Genomic DNA, 21,043 nt, shown 5'->3' on the forward strand with positions numbered 1-21,043 from the left:
GCCTTACCAGTCACATAATTCTTTTTTTTTAATATATTCTAAATGGCATCAGCTCTAGAGATAAAAGTTACTTATCTCTGCAACATAATCCCCCCTACCCCAATTTCTGGCCAAATTTGCTGCCTGCCTCCCAGTTTGCAGTCTGCTCACCATCCATCTTCATTGACTTTTCCCCCACACCACTGCGAGATTAGAACACCACGAGAAATTAAAGGCAGTGTATATAAATCATGTTTATTGTTGCCTCAGATACAGAAAGATAACAAGAATCAATAAAAAAGGAATGATGACTCACAGTTTTATTAGTATATTCAGTTTTTCAAGAGCTGAGTCTTCATAAAGAAAACGGTTTAATTGGGCCACTGAGATCCTGATGAATTCATATATTCCTGGCTATTTATCTTCTGAAACCTCAGTTTCTGCTTTTCCATAGCACTTAAAATCATGAGGGAAAGAACTTTACTACTCTCTGAGAACCTGACGAAGTTCTGAAAGCTAGAGAGATTTGTGAAGGAAGAATTCATAGTGGAAAATCTTAAAGCCAATCTGAATTGCATGAGGCATGCATTGGACTTTATGCTTAGGACTTACCTGTCTCATGGGATGGAGCCAGTCACTTGGCTGGTCACAGGTTGTGATTTATGTCAGGTAGCACTAGAAAATAATGGCCTGGTTTTCAATTACATTTTACATCTGATTTTTAGCTGTACTTAGAAAGCAAAATTAGTAAAAGTTATTCTAAATGCAAAAGCAGCATTTTCTTCTTAAGTGTAGGAGAGCTCAGTAGATTCCTCTGGCTGTCTGACAGTGGTTTGAAAATGACTTAAAGTGGACTGAACAGCTGAAATGTCTCCAAATGTACAGCATTTATTTAATGCCAGCAAAGGAAGTGTACAGCTTTGTTAACTTGATCTCCATTCTTTCTGCTAAGGATCCATGAACATTGCCAATGGAAAAGAAAAAAATCTTGTAATGCCAGGCAGCACAAGTGAACACTGAATTCTGGGCTGTCAATCCAATCCAGCATGCTGAGTGGCTAATTCAGAATAATGCAGAAATGTATGAACGGAATAGTTAAAGAAAACCTTTAAAACACACAGAGCAAAAATAATGGCAAATGCACTTCACTGTAGTTAAATTGTTGTACTTACAGCAAATGACTTGTACTGATTACTTTAGGACTGGCAAGAACTGAAAAAAACAACACACAGATGACTTAAAATACTGGAAACAGCAACAATGCCAGGTGCCCTGTAAGGGTAGTTCCCAGCGCAGGGCCAGCAGTGGGAACGGGACTTTAAAGTAAATTTTGAGTTAAAGAAGCAGATGAAAGGAGGAAGCGTGCTCTTCAAATGAAAGCACACAGTAGGTGTCAAGATACCCAAGTTGATTTTTACTGACAGTAGAATAAACTACTGAGTTCCTGAAAAAACTTTGCAATGGGAGTTACAAGGGCAAATAATATGACAGAGCTTATAAACTGATTTGCTTAATTTATAGAAGGAAATATATTATGTGGTTGTCAAATAAAGCCAGAGACTGGCTATGCAGAGGTGACACTACTCCGGTGTTACTCTTACACTTTCTTCTTCAAATTTCCCATCTCAAAGCAGATGTAGTTCTTATATGAAGAGGTGTTGTGCCCAGCCTTCTCAATGACACAATCAGTGTAACTTGTCCCTTTCTGGAATCTGACAACCATAAAAAAGAAATAAAATGAGGAAATAAAAAACTTTCTGCCTTGTGTTTACAGTGTCCCACCCTATCAAACCCTTCCTGCCTGTACAGTCCTCAACCCTTGTCCTACACAGCCACTCCCCAGTTCCTTTAACTGGATTTTGGTTACATAGTGAGTCAACAGGCTTAGTAAATCAGCATAAAGCATGACACACTTTTATTACACACATGCATTACCAGCTTTGTTTCATGCTGAGTGCCTAAATTTATGCTTACTTACATTATCTTGGCACTATTATTCTAACTCTATCAATACTTGTAAAGGGCTATGGACTTGCTGTATAATAAGAACTGTACACGTACAATTAGTTGTAATTATTACTGTTTATCTTTAAACAAAAATGAGCATTTAAATCTGAATTCCTGAGTAATCTTGTGCTCAATCTAAAGTTCTGCTTCAGAGCACTGGAAAGAAGAGAAAAAAATAATACTAAGGACATTAATTTTATGGTAGTATAAAAAGTTCATAATTAGATCATACGTTAAATTAAGAAATCTCAGGCTTATCATTAGTGGGAAAAAAGGATGTAGTCACATAATGAAAACGTGCTGGATGAATCAAGATGATGTGGCTACCTGGTTCCCCCCTGCTAGTTGCCCTCTCAGCCATTCCTTGAGAAGGACTCAGACTGCTCCACAAACTCAGGAGAGTGCCTGCCTTCCTGGGATGATGCAACAGCAACAACAATAAAGAAAGAAACAACAAACAAAGGAACAATAAATAAAGAAAATGTGTGTCCAATTTTGCTGTGTTTACAATCTTGTTTATGGGCAAAGAAAAGCATTCCTTATGAGGAAAGGCAAGAATTTATTGTTGGTATAATCCAGCCCTTGAGCACACACCAGGAAACCATGCCCTGCTGGGTTGGGTGCGAGTGCCTGCTCACGCCTCTGCCCAGAGCACCCGGCAAGCACCTCCATGCTCCTATATTCGCTCTGTGGCGTAAGGGCAGCCTGACTCGGGGTGCTCAGATTTCACTCCTACAGCTGCTTCAGCTGCTGGCCCCACTTCATCCTGCTCATTTGCACCGTAGCTGCAGCAGAACCATGAGCTGCTGGGAGTTCAGCCAGTACATCCTTCACTCACCATCCCCAAATCTCCTGCTCTTTGGACAAACTTTCCCATTCTGCTGCTTTACTGAGGCAGTGTTGTACAACTCTGTGTTTGACCTACAGCCTCTCGTTACCGGCGGCTGCTCCAGGCTGTCAGCCCGAGTCATGCACGTTCCTGACATGCAGTCATCAGTAGGAAGAGTACAGTCAAATCCTGGTCGGATCCCGGCAGGGACACATGGGCCCCATGACTTCAGCTGATATATTAAGCACATTGCAGCAGTGCCATTTTGAGCGAGGGTGCACATAGCAATTTGAGGGGAGCATCAAGCATATGTCTCTAACCTACTGAAAGGCAATGGATCTGAATTGTGCCTGGACACACCCTGACCTCCAGTCTTTGCTGAGTAGAGCCCAATAAAGTGTTTATATTGTCTTCAGTACCGAACTTTCTGAAATCCTTTTTTTTCCAGGAGTCACTTTTTCAAAAGGACAGAAAAATGAGAGGAGAGTAGAAAGGCATTCCATGAAGTGTTACTACAACACAAACATGGCCATTTATCCTAACACCTGATCTGGAACAACTTCCTTAACAAACAGTTCCCCCACATGCTGGAAGAATTATTGGGGGACCTGATGCACTGGGAGAAATCCTTCCATGCTCTGAGTGACATTGTCAAAATATCAAGCACTGACTTTGCTTCTGTTTGAGGAATGTCTCTGTAAACAGGGAGGAGATTTCTGGACAGACAGTTACAATCTACAGTTAGAAATGGAAGAAACCAAGTAAGAGGTCTATGGCTGCTGCTTGCATGGATGACTGCCAATAGGAGGGGGTTTTATATACATAAACTGAACGATTGTATCATTTTGAATTTGCATAGTGTTGGGTTTTTTAAATTATGTAATAAAGCACGTCTCAGCAATTGCCACAAAAGGTCAATATATTTTAAAATACGCAATTATGTGTATAAATATTAAAATCACAAGAAGTCTGTTTTTGTCATGGTTGCAGAACCTGCAGACAAGTACAGTCAGGTCACATGGGAAATAGATTTCAGAAGAATCTGATGGCTTGTGCTGTGTTACTTGGTTTGAATGGTGTTTCCAGCCAGGTAAGGGACAGTGATCTACAAAGGAAATAATCTCATCCAGTTTTTTCCCCTAAAAGAAATTGCCTTGTATAGTTGGCCAATTTCTTCACAGTGAGACATCCTTGATGGACATGCTGTTTCAAACCCCATGATAATGGCACAGCACCTTCCCCAACACTGTCTCAGTAGGGGCTGCAGAACTGTTAAGTCAACTGTCTCCTTAAATCTCTTTCTCCAAGGTTAATTTATATGGTGATATCTATTTTTATAGAAGCTTGTCCCCTAAGTGAAGATGCTTTGTGGTGTGTGATAAATTCTGCAACCTGTACTTCATTAATAATAATTGTCATTATCATCTGTGTAAGGATAGTGCTCGTGAATTAGTCTAAGGAAAAGTTTTAGCAAACTTAAATTTTGATTAACTTTTAAATTGTGAGGCTGCTTTAGTGGGTGACATCTGTTAACATGAAAAGTCACCAGAGGTCTGTTCTGCTGGTCTGTTTTAGGTGGAAGCAGTCCCAGCCAGTGCAGCAGCCAATGCTTTTTGGCAAGGGGTCCTTTGAACAGCCACAGTGGCAGACCTGTATCATGGGAGGACCTGGTGATAAACTACATACAACTCACTTCTGCCCCCTCTGCTGCAGCAGATAAGCCATTCTTGTGGGAATGCTGGTTGGCAGGTATAATTCAAAAAGCAGTTACTTCAGAGCAGCACTCTTCCAGATCCATATATAAAGTAATATGACAAATTTAAGGAAAAAGCATTCCAGGCAATGGATTTGGTCAAATAATAGTGCCATTTGTGTTCAAGCTTCTGTAGTTCAGAAAATTTCTCATTTTATTTACATATTATGTCTTCAGAGGGCTGTTCTAAAACTTTGCAGAGCCTGAAGAGAATGTTCAGGCCATGCTGTCCTTCGAGACTCCCTCTCTTCTCCATTCAGGCATTTCTAAGACATAAATATCACCAAGGGGTTTCCCAAGCTCTAAGAAAGTCAAACAGGCCCAAGGCTAAGCTGCTAGTTATCTGTTTAGGCACGTTAATACCAAAAGGCAAGCCACTTCCATAGGAATCTAGGAAGCTTATAAAAGGTGATTTAAACAAAGCAACAAATTACAAAAGCCACTTTCTCACAATACGATCTGTTGTCACTTTGATAAAATTTACCAGAAACCTCGGAGGTCTGCTGAGCTCAAAGGGGAAAAGATACAAAATAAAATTAAACCCTGTAATGTAAAAGTCATTAATTCTCACATTGAAAATACAGGTCTTGATTTGTGAAAAAGAATATTGAAGAGACTGGTTTTTCCCACTGCAAATACTGTAAAAACAGAGGAGCATGGTCACGACAGTGTGAGGCCAGGAGAAAATGCACCCCTTACCGACATTAAGAGGCTAAAAATCACAAAAATTATTGCAGGCATGGGAGAATTGGAAACCCTGTCACGGTTCTTGAAAGATAAATCCTTTTGTGGATGGAGACCAGAAACACTTCGAGCATTGGCTCAGTGATGAAGGTCCATAAACACACAGAAACAAGAGCGTGTGCAAGCCCCAGCGCTGGCACTTTTGCCAGGCTCTGAGAAAAAAAGGCTCCTACAGACACAGGGACACATGAACCCCATCTCACAAGCTCCCCTCCAGTTTCAGAGGCAGGCATCCCAAACTCTTACGAAACTTTGGTCTGTTGCTTTTCAGAGAATGAAAAAGGCAAAGATGAGCATTTGATGACATGCTTGTGTGACCTCACATAGTGGCCATAGTCCATGCCAAAAGAGGAAATGATCTGTGGGAAAAAAACCCCCTTAAATGCAGAAGAAGTTAAAATTCCTGCCCCAGTCCAAGCATTTCACAAGTTGAATTTTGGCTTGTTTGCATACATTACCACAGTTTTAAAGTACGTTTACTTTTTCTTAGCAATCTGATGGAACTCCTTAAATATTTTCTCATACATTTTGGGAATTAATCTGTGACAGAATACCCTGGGCAGAAGAACAGTCACAGACAGTAGAAGCTTAAGCAAATATAGACCACACAGCATGGAAGAAATGAGGAGGACGTGTTGCAAGGTATTCTGCAACTTAACACTGTACATGGTTGTAGGCAACTACTTATTAAGATACCTGTAAAGGGCAGGGAATTAAAAAACTTCAGCATTAATTTCACTAGTGCCTCTTGTGTCAACATTGTTTAGGTGACAGTTTTATGACTGTGGAACTCTGTTACCTATGAACAACTAAGATTAAAATATTATGCACCTCCCATATTGCGTCAGGTTGCTTTCAGGCCACATCAGAAGCTGACAGACTGAGCTCTCCCTAAACTGTGACAGAGAACCGTACATGTGGCTGTAGGTTTTGGCTGTCCGAGAAGGTGTGGGCTCACTTGTTTCAGAACATGTTGAAGCAGAGGCTGCATCCAAATGGGTACTTGTGAATGCTCCCCAACAGTCTCCTAATCCTGCGGGACAGAGGAACACCACTATTTGAGGATAACTTGGCTCTTTCAAATAGTGCAATTAAGGGAATATTTGTATCCTATAAATAGAACACTCTAAAAACTAAATAATATTTCAGGTGTGTTCCTGATGACATGGCTTAGCAATTGAGTCTAACAGTTTACTTCCAATGTTAGTCCAGGGCAGCCAGTGTCTACCATTTCTTGGCTAAGACACTAGAGATTTCAGGCAGATTTTCCTGCTCTGAAAAGCCTACAAAGTATTCAACATCTGTACTGCTTCCTTCCTTCCTGTTTTATCTCCTCCTCAGTCCTGTAATGCCTCTGTGCAGTGTCTGTGTGTTGTCATGAAAACATGACTTGCAGACATAAAGAAGATCCATGCTTTTGTTGCAGTTTTTTTGGTTTTTTTTTCAAATTTACATTAGTAAGCAGGTAAGTCAGAATCTAGTTCAGTAAAGTGCAGGCTTTGGAGGATTAAAATAGCCTCTAGCTTTGGACTAATAAAAAAGCACAAATCACTTTCCAAGGGGAGAAGGTTGTTTTATTGGGCCCTGTAGGAAACCGGAAATGCTCCTCCCAGGAAAATGCAGACCAAAGTTCCAAGCAGCACAGCATGCACATGGCTATTACAACTTCACAAAAGTTTCAGAAAGCAGGTGGGGATAACAAAAAAACCCCACAATCCAGCTTTGGAGTTTCCAGTTTGCAGGACAAATCCAACTATCTACATGAGCAAGGGGGAGAATAATGCAATTAAACAGCACAGACTTTTCAGTGCCTTGTACACAAGCACATCTGTTAACAGGCTTTTTTGTGTCAGTTATAAAACACATACATAGTCTTCTGTAGTGCTCCAAAATTTAAAAACAAAATTCTGGCATTTTTTTAGGATCTATGGTGGAATTGTATACATTAGATATTTACCTCAAATATTGGATTGATTAATATTTTTTATGATACGTGATACAACTTACATACCTGTGTGAAGCCTCAACAATTATTTTCTTGGCATTTCTCTCCTTCTACTGTAAATTTTTTGAGCAGGAACCACGCCTTTTTATTTATTTATGTAGAACCATCATGCTGGAGACCCTGCTACTCTTCCATAACATGGTTTAAAGAAAGAGGCTGATAAGGAAGCAGATGGCTGAGAAATAGATGTCCAGTCTTTGTCTTCTTTCCCAAACACACAAGCAGTAACACTCATCTGTTACTGAAAAACAAGGAGGGAAAGCCTTTGCAGTTGTTCTGGACACACTAACTGCATGTTGGCCAAAAAGAAACTATTGGAGCCTATGATGAAAGGAAAGCGAAGTTGTTGAATCTTTGCTGAAGTCCACACAGCTGACAATGTGGATCCAAGAGAAATGTCTCAAGTTTGAAGAATGGCTGTAGAATCTCTTATCCAAGGGAGAACCTGAAGCTTAAGTGTGGTGTGTCTCCAGGTATGTGACATGCCATTCCCCACAAGGAGATGGGTGGTGAAATAAAGAACACAGGAAAAGAAAGAAGGAAAAAAAAAAGAAAAAAAGGGGAAAGAACTTAATCCAGAGTAGGTATAACTGCAGCTAAGAATAAACTGCAGGAAAAGGAGTGATTTACCTGAGTGCCGTACCTGGCACTATCCAAAACCTGCCACCAGCCGAAACAACTCCAAGATCCAGAAAATATATGGGAGCTACTAAACAAAGATTCAATAAAATGGTGGAAAGAAGCATTTTATGCTGCTTCCCCTTTATTTAATGACATTGTTGCACATATACATAAAAGCCACAACTTGCAATTTCTTGGAGTTGGAAGTTGAATTGAGTCCTTCAAAAACATATTAAAAATAGAAATCTCTGCATGGTTTACTTTTTCATTCAAAGGTCTCTCTACAATTAAAAATCCCAATCTGCATGGCATCTATTAGCAAATTAGTACAGAATGTCAAAAGGAACAGTTTAAGTCTGCTCTGCAAGCACTTGTCTGTTTACACATATTGCACTCCTGATGTACGCAAATCCTGTATTCTTGAATAGAAACTCCTAGCCAACAATTTATCGAGGCTTTACCTTGCTCCTTATGCTCTTATGCTCCATTTGTAAATGACAGAATTTACCTCAAACCTTTCTGAGTAGCCTGATTTGACAGACTCACAGAAGAGCAATAGTTGAATCATAAAGGGACATCATCAGAATGTTGAGTTCAGGCCCTACCCTGCTCAAGGTTTAGTCAACTACAGCAGGTTGCGCAGGACCTTATCCAGTTGGACTTTCAAGGCTGACGACTCCACAACCACTCTGGGATACCTGTTTCAGCATCTGACCACCCTCTCCGTAAAAAAGTTATTTCTTATATTTAAGTGGAATTTGCTGTCTTTCAATTTGTGCCTATTGCCAATTGTCCTTTCTGGGCAGCAGTGAAAAGATGCTGGTTCTGTGGTCTTCTACTGCCTTAACCCCTTCTGGTATTTACACACATTGATAAGACATACTGAGCCTTCTTTCCTCCAGGTTAACAATTCCAACTCTCTCAGCCTCTCCTTGTATGACACATCCTCCATTCTCCTCATCATCTTTATGACCTTTCACTGAACTTTCTCCACTATGGGCATGTATTTCTCATGCTGGGGATCCCAGAACTGGACACAGGTCTCAAGGTGTGGTCTCACCAGTGCCTCACTACAGAGAAAGAATAACTTGCCTTGACCCTATTGGCAATGCCTGGATGTTTTTGGCTGCCTTTTCTACAACTGCACATTGCTGGTTCACAGTCAACATTTTGCCCAGCAGGAGCCCTGGATTCTTTTCTGCAAAGCTGTTTTCCAGGCTCCAGTGTGTACTAGTATATAGGGTTAAACCTTACCTGCTAGAGGACTTGGCATTTCCCTTTGATGAATTTTATGAGGTTCAAGAACAAGAGTTGGCCCATTTCTTGAGCCTGTCAATGTCCTTCTGAATGTCAGCACATGCATCTGGTTTCAACCACTCCTCTCAATCTTGTATTGTGTGGAAACTTGCTGTGGGTTCACTCTGACAGCACCACCCAGCACAGGCCCTGGTATCAATCTCCGTGGTACTTTATTAGTGACTGACCTCCAGCTGGACTTTGTGCCCAGCAGTTCATTCAGTTTTCAGTCCACCTCAGTGTTCACTTATCTAGTCTGCACTTTGTCAGTTTGTCTGTATGGACACAGCATTGAAAACCTTGCTAAAGCCAAGATAAACAACATGCACCACTTTCCTCTCATCCACAAAGCCAGCTCTTCCATCACAAAAGGCCATCAGATTGCTCAGGCAAAGTTTCCTCCATTTACATCCATATTGACAACTCCTAATCATCCTGTCCATGATATATTTGAAAATAATTTTCTTGAGAATTTGCTGTATTACCCTCTCCCAGGGGTTTAGATGACGCTGACAGGCTTGTAGCTCCCTGCATTCTTCTTCTTGCCCTTCTGGAATACAGGATGGGTATTTGCTTTCTTACAGGCCCCAGGAACCTCCTCTGATTTCCACAACCTTTCAGATACAATTGAGAGCAGCCCTCCATGCATGGTTGAATCCCACCAAATCCTACTGACTTGTGTACGCTCTATTTATTTAAACATTTCCTAACTCAATCCTCCTCTACTGAGGTTAAGTCTGCAGAGCTCCAGACTTTTCCACTGATCTCCATGGCCTAGGATACCTGAAAGCAAATCTTACCAGTAAAAACCAAGGCAAGTAATTTAGTTCTGTGGTATGAATAATTCAGTTTTATTTAGCTGTAATATTTTTGTATCTGTATTAGAAGTAGCAAAGGAATGCAGGCAATGACTGAGGCCAGCCTCCTGAGCATCCTGTACCTGAACAATATCTGTTTAAAACTACTGTTCTTAGTGGTGAACATGGACCCTGAAAGATGAAAAACTGCTATAAGTAGCTGAGGGCACTTTCCTGCAGAATCATACTGTGATATTGGCAACATAAATCTAGTCTAGGGAAAGAAATAAGAATGATAAATCTCTCACAATACTGGAACAATATTTTAATTATCATAAAAAAGCCAAATCCCTCCTTGTGAAAAGAATATGAGGAAAGCATTCTTTTTTCAAAATCCATAACTTTTATACCTAAATACTGCAGATAATGCAAGAATAAAAGTAATCATCATCATGCCTTCGAGAACTGAATTTTGAAGTTTCTGATCAAATTCCTGTTATTGTATTGTTAAGGAAGTGGCCTTGTTCACTGAGCTGAAGCAACACTGGAAGAGCTTCCTGTTTAAAGCAGCAGGGGATGCAGCCCTGAGAACATCAATCACACAGTTCATTATATTAACTTGACTGGAGCATTGCAGGAACAGGGCTCCAGTCAGCTTCAAGGGTCCCCTGCAGTGTTATATATGGCAAGATCCTGCAGTTCACTGTGACACAATAACTCTCCAACTGAAATGGGAAGAGATGGAACAACTTTACAGCACTAGGGAATTGATCAGCAGTTTAGCTTTAGCATCCTGTCTCTCCCTAGTATCTTTCAAAAAGGTGCAAAAATTTCAGAAGTCAATTACATAATAACCTACACATAAGTTTCTTTGACAGAGCAGTAATTGCTTAGCTTAGTAACTAAAAGTCCAAGGCTTAAAGATTTATATCCTTTGTGATTTTAAATTCTCTGTACTGTAGCTCTTATTTTTTAAAATACATTTAAGAAGGCTTTTCTGTTCTGGTAGTGATTTCCAAAGAATAACTACATACTTTTAAATTTGTTGTCTGTTCTACATTCTTTCACAAAACTTCTAGACAAGGAGATACAGCAGTTCTATAAAATCTTTAATAGTAAATTCTTTATTAAAAGTAAATGTAATCATAATTGGTCAATAAAAATGCTAAAACTAGGAGCAGGATCATCAAAAAAGCAGCAATGTCAGACAGATTTGCTGTCTACAACAAAGATCTGTGGACAAAACATCATGAAATGGACTATTCTGACCTGCATAGCAGTTGATGTTATGAAAAGATTTTGTTATATGCAGACAAAAATCCTGATTTTCAGAGAAGTGATGAAGGCGCTACCAACTTGAAGAAAGAGGTGGAACACTGCCTTTTCATTCAGGCTGTTTAATCATTCATGCCCCTAAATACTCACCCCTTGATTAAAGTACAGTTTAGAAACATTAAATTTACTTTCATCATAAACACCTATCTCAAAAACCATGGAGGAGATAATAAGCAAATCCTGCTTTTACACACAATGCAAAGGGTGAAAAGAATGAAGCACAGCAGGATAAATATATCTAATGATTTGATGATGATTTAACTGATTATCAAGGAAAAAGAAAAGAATTTATATATACCAATGAGTATATTCAATTTAATAAAACACTTCTTCAGTTTCCTAGATAGGTTTTCTGGAAAATAAATTTATATCCTAAAGTGTTTCAGGTAAACATAGTGCAATTTTAGGAAGAGTGCTCCTTGACTGAATGGTTGAACTTTATGCAAATGGCTTCACTTATGCAAGTAACACCACTTATATAAATGGAACACATATCTGAGCTTGTATATGACTTGAAATAACTCTCATAAACCTCAACAAAGATACAAGTATGTATCTTTGACTACTTGTCTTGGTTTGAAAGACAGGTGTCTGCTAAGGAAGGCAGGAGTCTCCCTTGAAATGAAAAAAAATGCAAACCCCTTCCCTCCAAATTATCATAATTTTGAAATTAAGGGGCTTTTAGGCAAAGATATGAGGAATAAGAATAACAGTTCTTTACTGTTATATATCTATATGTGTATAACAAGGCAAACAAACAACAATAACTACGGCAGTAACAGCAAACAGAACCACAAACCCAGTGCCAGCCTTCTCGGCTGTCAGGCCCTTTCCCCTCGGGTGCAGTTCCGCTCGCAGCCGGCAGGGGCGCTGGCGGCTCCCGGTGAGCAGGGCAGGTGCGATGGTTCCCCCGCGGCTGCAGGGGGCGCTCCGGAGCGAGCTCGGGGAGCACGCGGCACCGGTGCCCCGGGATCCCGGGAAGGGATGGAACAAAGGCTTCACAAACCCCTGGGCAGCTGATCCCGGTGTCCGGCCGGACTCTCAGGAACAGCAGGCTGGAACGGCAGGGACGAGCACAAATCCCGGGTGGCAGACGAGATGTATCGAACTGCGGAGCTGCAGCGGGAACCCCGGAGGTCTGGGCAGGCAGGGCGTGCGGGGCTACAGAGTAGCGAGGGCTCAAAGCAATGGCGGGGGCAGGGCAAGGCGGGCTTGGGAATCCCAGGGTTTCTCTTGTAGAAGGAAGGCAGCTGAAAAGCAGAAGCCTGCCATGCTGACGAATTCCTTCCAGCCTCTCTCTCCGTCCGAATCCGGGAACTAACAGCCCACAAGCCCAGGTGAAAGAGAGTACTACAGTTGGACCCCTCCCTCTGTGGCCAGGTCTTTTGTTTTTCTTAAGCACCCAGTAATTTGTCCCCCTGGCAACGTGTATGGAGAAAATTCTTTAAGAGATAAAGAAAACACAAGAACTCCTAAAACCCCAACGCTACTCTTCCCAGAACTTACTTTACTTACTAAAGTCTTGGGCATGTTGTTCGGAGGACTAAGCTATTATGACTTACCTCACAAATTTGTATTTGGAGAATGGCTCATGCTCCATATCCCCTTATGCTTGCAGATGGACACTCAGCAGACAGCAAGCTAAGATACAATGAACAAAATTAAACTTTAGTGGAGTATTTCTGTGTTCAGTGGCTGACAGTGTGAGGCTCTTGGTCCACTTCCTCTCAGGTCTGTAGATCTCTGAGCTGACCAGCCTGTCCTGCTGCTCTGAACAGTGAAGGCTCAACCACTAGGACAGACAGCAACAGCTTCTCGCTTGTTGTACAAAGCAAGAGAAAGGCACTGGTGAAGCACGTGAGTCCCAGAACAATAGCAAAAACATCCAGTGACCCAGTGACGAGCTCAATTGCACGGGGCTGTTTCTGGCTGCAGCAGACAGGTTGAACATCCCAAGTGCCTACCTTCCATTCATCATGCCACTCAACCTGGTTCTGCCACACACCACCAGTTCTGATGACTAAGAAGTCTGTCATGACCTAGTGGCTGTCAAAGAGGAGGCACCTCAAGCTGTGCTGACTGATGTTGTTGGAGTCAGAAGCAGCAAGGGAGGAATTTTAAGAGCAGGAGTCCCAACAGTATGTGGAGAAGAAGATAATAGGAATGATGCAAGAAGTGGGAATGAAGTGTTGTACATCCAACCTTATCCTTTCTAGCGCTGATCTGTGCAATTGTAATAAAGCATTTAAAATGAATGGCAGACAATGAAACTAATAAGGTGCATGAACACTAAAGATGTCTTATGACAAAAACTTACAAAATGTTTCAAAAATAGGAGGGTAATTTAAACTCAAATGAACACACAAGACTAACATCAGAAACTCCTGAAGGAAAATTTCCTCCTTCTTCCTGAATAGAAATATGATAAGATTGAACATGATAATGCCTAAGAACAGGGAGAACCACCCCAAACTAAGTACCAATGACCATACGGACTGAGAAAGCTATTTAGTGCGAGCCAGTCCTGCGATACAGAAAAAGAAAAAGCCATAGATCTCCCTTTCTCACCTTTAAGTTAACTGTGAACTTGAAGTATCCAAAAGGAAAACTTACTTGGTAAGCCTAATTTTAAATTGCATTTTTGTTATTTACTTTGCATCCCCTCCTACAGTTCAACCTTTGCTCTTAAAGTAAACTCATTTTATTCTGGAAGCTTATCTTGGCATTAAAAGCAACTCTAAAGCAACTTTGGGATAAATAAGGCCCATTATTATTTGAAAAACAATTAATCCAAATAAACAAGAATCTTAGTCCTATCTTGTTACATTCACCTAGGGCAAGTGGGAGGAACCTTGGGAACTGAGCTCTCTAAGTAGCAAAGATCAGTTTGAGAACTTGTAATATCTGATATCAAGGAAAGTCAGGTCTCCCCTTTCAGCTAAGGAGACACAATACACAGACAGCCCAGAAACCTGAGAAACTTGTAAAAGCTGTTATTTCCATGCCCTGCTGTTACAGTACCACAGGAAATAAAACGAAATTATATATTCACTACACACTTATTTATATACATTTCATCTGAATATGGGTTTTTTTAACAGTTAAATCAATGAAAAAGGTAGACTTGCCAGTTCTTTACTACTATTTTATAGTAGTGGGTTCCTTGCAAGGTTATCACCAGCCTCTCCCATCCACTGTATCTCCCACAGTCTATAATAAATATTTAATTAAGCTCAAAACAACTGTTCTTAAACTCATAACCAAGCTTTGAAGTTCATTGCTTTTATTTCAGTTCTGAAAAAAGGGCTTCTGTTCCCTAAACTTTCCAATTATCAGTGACAACAAAACCCCAACTGCCTGTGGCACTGGTTATTACATTTTGAAACACTGTCAGTTTGGACTGTTTCTCCATAAAGAATTTTTTGAGTAGAATTTGCTTTTAAAAGGTAACCTATTTATCAGAGTAACTTCTTGTTGCAGTCAGTTGGCTTGACCTTGTCATGAAAGCAGGAAGTTCCTTTATAAGGAAATTACAACTTCCAAGATCTGTACATAAGAGTTGGTATTTACAGTTGAACAATAAGCTTTAGTCAGCTTTCACTCATCCTTCTTTAGAAGCTCTGCCCGATTTTGTTAACAGACTTTGTGCTATAATTAAAAACCAAAATGGTCTGAGCTGAACATGACTTTTTTTCAAGAGACACTGATACATTTCTCCATAAGAGAATTTCCAGGATGTATGCACTTAGAAGAAAAAAAGTTGATCTAAATCAATTTTATGATTGAAACTGATTGCTGCATTAATAACAGAGAAGGTTGTTCACTCTCAGAACAGCTCTAAGACTAAAATAAGTCAAAAATCTGAAACCAAAGCATTCTGCTAAAAGAGCCAAAGGGAGACTTTATCTATCTTGTATCTAAACTGTGGAAAGGTATTTATATCTTCCCTCATAAGTAGAGAGAGAGACAAACAAATGTTACTTGAACTAGCAATCAACAGTATCATCATGAAGAATTCCTACAAATGTTAAGGAATTGCACTGAGCACTAAATTACTAAAATAGCAGAAATGGCTTATTAAAGGTTATATTAATTCAGAAAACAGCTGATGCATGTGAGGCTTACTGTGCTGTGCAGAATATTTGAAGATATAGCAAAATGCTGCTTTGCAGGAAGGGTGAGACAAAAATACAAATAACTAAATTTCAATAGTAGATTTTTAAATTAAAAGTATTTCCATTTGACTGGCATCAACCTTTGCAGAAACATTCTTCTCTTTGGAAAGAAGTCTCAAATATTTCAGGCTAAGCAAGCCACATAGGAAAATCTTAAAATAAGACTTTACTGTGGAAAAGTGGTCAACTCTTTAACACTGAAACTCATTTTCCTTTTCATTTATTTTGCTAAAAGGAGTTTCAGTAATTGTTCCTATTTTCTGACTGTGAATGTGTTCCTAGAATGGCCTTATTAAACAGAGGAACAAGAACTGTACACAATGGTGCATCTAGTAACTTTATCCCTTCCTGTCCTCTGCCACAAAATACTTCTCATTTTGTTATTTTATTGTAGAGTGTCATATGGGAAGACTGGTATTGTTAGCACCTGAGTATCTTAAATTATTATTCAAATAAACAAAGTTGATGAGAAGCCTGTAGTGTTTGTTACTTCATTCTGACAGACTGAGGAATCTCTGTAGGGCTGAGATGCCTTTGTGATTATTTTTGTACCCAAGAACTATAAGTATTTATGGGACCATAAAAACGTAATCAGAAGTAGAACATCAGAAGTTGTTTGTGGTATGCCAAGCCACTCTCCTGGAATTACTTAAATCACCACACCCTCCTGCATTTTGCCTGACAGCCTTTGGTGGAAAGAATTTCCTTGTGGAAGTACCACTTCTTGTTCTCTCACATGAAAATATTTAGAACAGTGAGAATATAAGTCATGTTTATTGAAAACTGTCCGATTCCCATGAAATTTTACAGATTCACTACTCTCAGTACATCAGCTTCTGTGTATCACTCACCAGCCTTCTTTTTCACAGCATCATTTACCTTTCAGGACCAACTGCATTGTCACTGTGTCAATGTGATGCAGAACACTACCTGCCACCAGAAATTGTTTCACCTTCCCACACTCAGTATTCTCATACAGGCAGGAAGTTCTCTGAAAACATCTGTAATAAAACCTTCTTTCAAAGAAAAAAAATAGGAAAAGCAGAAGACCTAGTTTTACTGCAATGCCAGTGACAGCTCCTACCATACATTTATATAGCAAACATCAAAGACAAGCTACATTTTCTCTGTCAGGAATTGCTTATTTTCCTGTTACTTTCTTCTTGAGCAACATTTGCACACCTCACTTTTAATTGAGAACTTAGATTTTCAGCTCTGTGGGGCAGGACACCTTTTGTTCTTCCATGTAATCAATCTCCCCCACAAAGGCTGGGTTTCTACAAAGAGACTATTATTCTGTAACTGTTATCAAGATGTATTTCCGTAATGTTGTGTTCCCCAACACATGCCTTCCTAAATAAGAGCACAATCTCAAAACACATTTCTCCACTGAAAACTTGCGAAAGACATAATTATGTAACTTAATGACAAAGGTGCAAACTATTTATAATACTACTGTGATACATAGTATAGATGTATCTTTCACAGATGAACTCCTAGGAACCTAGGAATCATCCAGGAAAGAATATTTTTGCTATTTTCTGAGCATTGCAAGAACATATATGCTGACAAAAGAATAAAACTTACCAGAAAAATAAAAGTTTGTGTTTTAAATCCAAGCAACATTTATGCTGGGCTATCATGAGTTTGTTCTCAGGCATTTTGTTAATTGGAAGTAAGGAGTTCATTCATCAGGTCAATTATTTGCTGCAAGTATTTCATCAAAGTGTCAGTGATGGCACCTCCATGGATTTATACATATACACCACAATAATTTCTTGTGATTAGACTGATTCAGAATTAGCTATCAGCCTGTTCTAAAGCAGCTCTTTTGTGGCTTCATTCGAGAATGTTTAGGTTAAGATTTCCAAAGATTTCTGTGTGTAGGTATGTATCTTCTTAACAAAAGAAAATCAGATAAAGTGAGCCGAGTCTTCATGTACATATATACATATGTATAGTGTAATGCAAACTGCACGGAGCCTAATGATACTGCACTCCTATAGTCACACATACATATATAATTTCCAGGTTTAGATTTAAGAAACTGATTCAGAATTAATTGGGAAAAGTTCGGAGTTTTTTTTCCCCTTTCTGAAAGCAGCTCTTTTTGCTTTACTACAAGAACATTATGCTATTGCTTCAGCAGCTGCAGATGCTACCACAATTGTAATTGCCTGTCATGCAGTGAAGAAATCTAATTAAAATCACTTATTTGCACCTATTAACCAGTCTCTTTAAATTCAGACAAAAGACCTTACCACAAGCTAAAACATAAGTACAGAGTGCAGTCTGCAATTCAGTAAGAGAAAACACGTGTGTTTTCAGATAATTACACTTACCTCCATTTTCCTCCTATTAGCAATTAGCATTAACCATGAACTTAAATGGCTATGTAAATCACTACACCTGGCCACTACTCCAGACACACTGAGACTACTAGCATGATATTGGACAATGCATTTCATCTTTTACGTGCTTAAAATGGTGACATTTTTTGTGTTGAGGGCAAATCGGTGATTGCAGCATGGTTTAGAGGTGCAACACACAATAATTGTAAAAAATATTTGATAAAGGGCAAGAAAAAACTTGCACTTTTATCTCAAAAGACACAGGGTTCTCAAGCAGTTTTATAGATAAGACCAGAATATTCCTTTGGAACCTCCTTCACCATGTCTTTTAGAACAATTAATGTTTCAGTTATTTCATAGGAAAAAAAAAAAACAACCTACAGAAAGCTTTAATGTAAATAGGCAGGCAGAGCACTAAACCAGAATGGCTTGGTAAGTAGCCTACTGCACAAGCTCATCAGGTAGAGTTTTCTGCACTTCTCTAACGTGATGCATTCACTCAAGTCCTTACTCTGTTTCACACTGGATAGAGTTGACTGGACAGGTGGAAGCCAGGTGCTGTGCACCAATTCAGTACTATTGCCCTCACCACATCACTTTTTGCTTTCTTTTAGGAAACAGCACTGCTAGACTGAACCCACTGAAGAAGTACTGATGCTTTTACCATTTCATGCTTCTGTATTCAAGAAATAGGCCAATAATAAACTAAAAACTGTCTTACAGCCATGATAGACAGACTTCCTTAAGTCCATGGGTGGCTGTAAGAATAGGGTTTCCTCACGCATTTTTTTGCCACTTCTTCAGAGTTCCAGGCCAACCTCACGCGCTGTGTGTACCCATCACTCATACCGCCCTGTGTACGCCCCTGCTGAGCGCCCATGTGCCCGTCTGGGCGAAGGAGGGAAGGTTCCAGAGCTGGACGTGGGCTGAGCTCTTCATTGCCTCAACAGGTATCTGGACCCACACGGTCTGGCACTACCCTCAGCGACAGACACCTTCTCAGGGGCTACCTGAACCGCTGGGCACCGACCCCGCCAGCACTGCGCTCCCTGTCCGGCTGTGCCTGCCCACCCCGTGCCACTTCCCATTAGCTGCCGGCATCCTTCACCCACCCGCGCCCTCAGTGCTCACCCCGCACATCGGGGCGGAGGTCAGTGCTCAGAATCACAGAACCGAACAAGTAGGAAAAGACTGCGAAGCCATCGAGTCCAGCCTGTGTCAACTAGACCATGGCACTGAGTGGTCTTTCCTTAAACGCCTCCAGGGACGGAGACTCCACCACCGCAGACACTAGTGGGCAGCCCATTCCAATGTCTAATCGCTCTTTCTGCGAAGAAATTCCTTACAATGTCCAACCTGAATGTCCCCTGGCGCGGGTCGAGACGGCGTGCGGCCCTGCGCGGTACCTGCGCGGTGCACGCAGCTCCCGCCCGCCCTCAGCGCGGAGCGGCCGCCGCGAGGCAGCCTCGTCCCGCCCAGCCCGCCGGGGGGCGGGGATTGGGTGAGCCCACCCGTCACTCCGCGGCGCCGCCGTGCATCGATTGGCCAGCGGCGCTGTCAGTCATCGGCGGGACCGCGCCCGCCCCTTGTTGTCACGGCGCCGCGCGGGGCTGGGGCCGCTCGCGCCGCTGTTGTTGCCGCCGCCGCGGGAGCTCGGGTGGGGAGCGGCTCCCCGGCCTCGCCATGGCCACCAGCACCACGGGCTCCACGCTGCTGCAGCCCCTCAGCAACGCCGTACGCCTGCCCGTCGACCAGGTGAGGATGGGGAGGCGCCTGCCCCGCCGCTGCTCCCGCGGGCTCGCCGGGGAGGGACCGCACCGCGCCCCCGCTCCGCGCCGTCCTGCCCCGCCCCGTCCCCCCCGCGGCCCCTCCATCCATCCGTGGGGCCGGGGCAGGGCAGGCGGCTCCCGGAGCGGGTGGCGGCCGCGGCTCCTCTCCACACCCGCGGGCGGGGGCGCCGGGGCGGCGGCCGCGCTCCGCGGGCAGGTGCGCCCGCCCCGCTCCGCGCCCGCCCTGGCTGGTCCAGCATCCCGCCCGCATCCCACCCTGTCCTGCCCGGCCCTGCCTGGCCCTGCCTCGCCCCAACTTGTTGGCATCGTGCGTCGGCCAGATGTGGATCCGCAGCTGGGAACGGGGCCGGTATCAGCTCAAGGGATGGAAAGGTTGGGTAATAATTGCGAATGCAAAACAGCGCGCTGCGCCTGGATGTGCCTGCCAGGGGGGTTTACACGCGGTGTTAAATAATAATGTGCGCTGCACACAATGCTGCTGGGAATTCGTATGTACTTTGTAGGCAGAGCGTTTCTGTGGTATCTATTGTCCAAGTGATATAAAAATTCCTGAAGGCTGTTAATCCTGGTGTCTTCACGAAGCATCAGAAGATTACAAAATAAGATTGGGAAATTGAGGTTTGCTGAGTTTTATCACTGAAGTTGGACCATAATGTTTGTTTATGGGGGAAGTGGTCTAGACCTCCTAAATCTACAGAATGTTTATGTATTTATGGATACATAAGAAAAGTAATCTGAAGTAACTCCTCATATAAATTTTGCAGCACCAAGAAATTTCATAGTAGGATTTTTTTTTTTTTTTTAATGGCTCCATTAATGTATGTAATGAGTGAAACACATCAAAGAAAACAGAGACTTTGATGGCTTGGTTTTACAAAATACACCTAATAGGTGAGGGAAGTAACTGGAAATGAAATACAGAGGAATGAGCATGCCTAGTGAAAGTGTTTTGGATGATTGAGCTACACACTTATTCTTCTTTTTTCTTTCCCTGTTCCCCAGCCATTTGTTTGAATGGAACCATGGTTAAGGATATACATGAAAAAGTACCTTCTAGAAAACTCATAAAACGGGCAAGTTGACATTGAGCTTGCTATGATGGAATGGATACTGGGCACCCCTTGCAATGATACCTCTGGCTGGGATCGATGGCACCTCGTGGCTTGGTGCCTCATACCTGCAGGCTGTAAGCTGCTCTTTCCCGGTGCCCTGTGTTTACTTCGATAAAATGTTCGCCTTGTACAGGGTACTGTAAAACACATTACAGTTGACCATCTTTTTATGGCATGATGCTGGTGGTGTATAATTATCTACTCATATTAGTAGTCATAAATTTAATTCATTTACAACATAGTGTGGCT

The 21,043-nt window shown here is 41.7% G+C and overlaps 1 protein-coding gene and 1 long non-coding RNA gene across 5 annotated transcripts in view; one reads left to right on the forward strand and one right to left on the reverse strand.

Annotated features, from left to right (window-relative positions):
* Positions 1-220: 220 nt before the first annotated feature.
* LOC125324044 lies at positions 221-19,354 on the reverse strand. Of its 3 annotated transcripts, none has more exons than XR_007202767.1 (3): positions 19,024-19,354; positions 12,929-13,007; positions 221-1,691 (listed from the first exon to the last, which is right to left on the reverse strand). It is a non-coding gene; the product is annotated as an uncharacterized LOC125324044 (long non-coding RNA). The 3 variants fall into 3 exon arrangements; XR_007202768.1 differs by lacking the exon at positions 221-1,691 and adding an exon at positions 12,405-12,616; XR_007202769.1 differs by lacking the exon at positions 221-1,691 and adding an exon at positions 12,683-12,784.
* Positions 19,355-19,483: 129 nt separating this feature from the next.
* The window catches only part of MBOAT2 (membrane bound O-acyltransferase domain containing 2), a 94,689-nt gene continuing 93,129 nt past the window's right edge, over positions 19,484-21,043 (forward strand). The window contains exon 1 of one of the 2 annotated variants that reach the window (XM_048297220.1): positions 19,484-19,647. In XM_048297220.1, the coding sequence (XP_048153177.1) occupies positions 19,576-19,647 (72 nt within the window). In that variant the 5' untranslated portion in view covers positions 19,484-19,575. Of the gene's footprint in view, positions 19,648-19,954; positions 20,055-21,043 lie in introns of those variants that run through there. The other variant, XM_048297222.1, reaches the window with a different exon arrangement.

This window comes from Corvus hawaiiensis, chromosome 3 (assembly GCF_020740725.1).
Source record: "Corvus hawaiiensis isolate bCorHaw1 chromosome 3, bCorHaw1.pri.cur, whole genome shotgun sequence".
Classification (NCBI taxonomy): domain Eukaryota; kingdom Metazoa; phylum Chordata; class Aves; order Passeriformes; family Corvidae; genus Corvus; species Corvus hawaiiensis.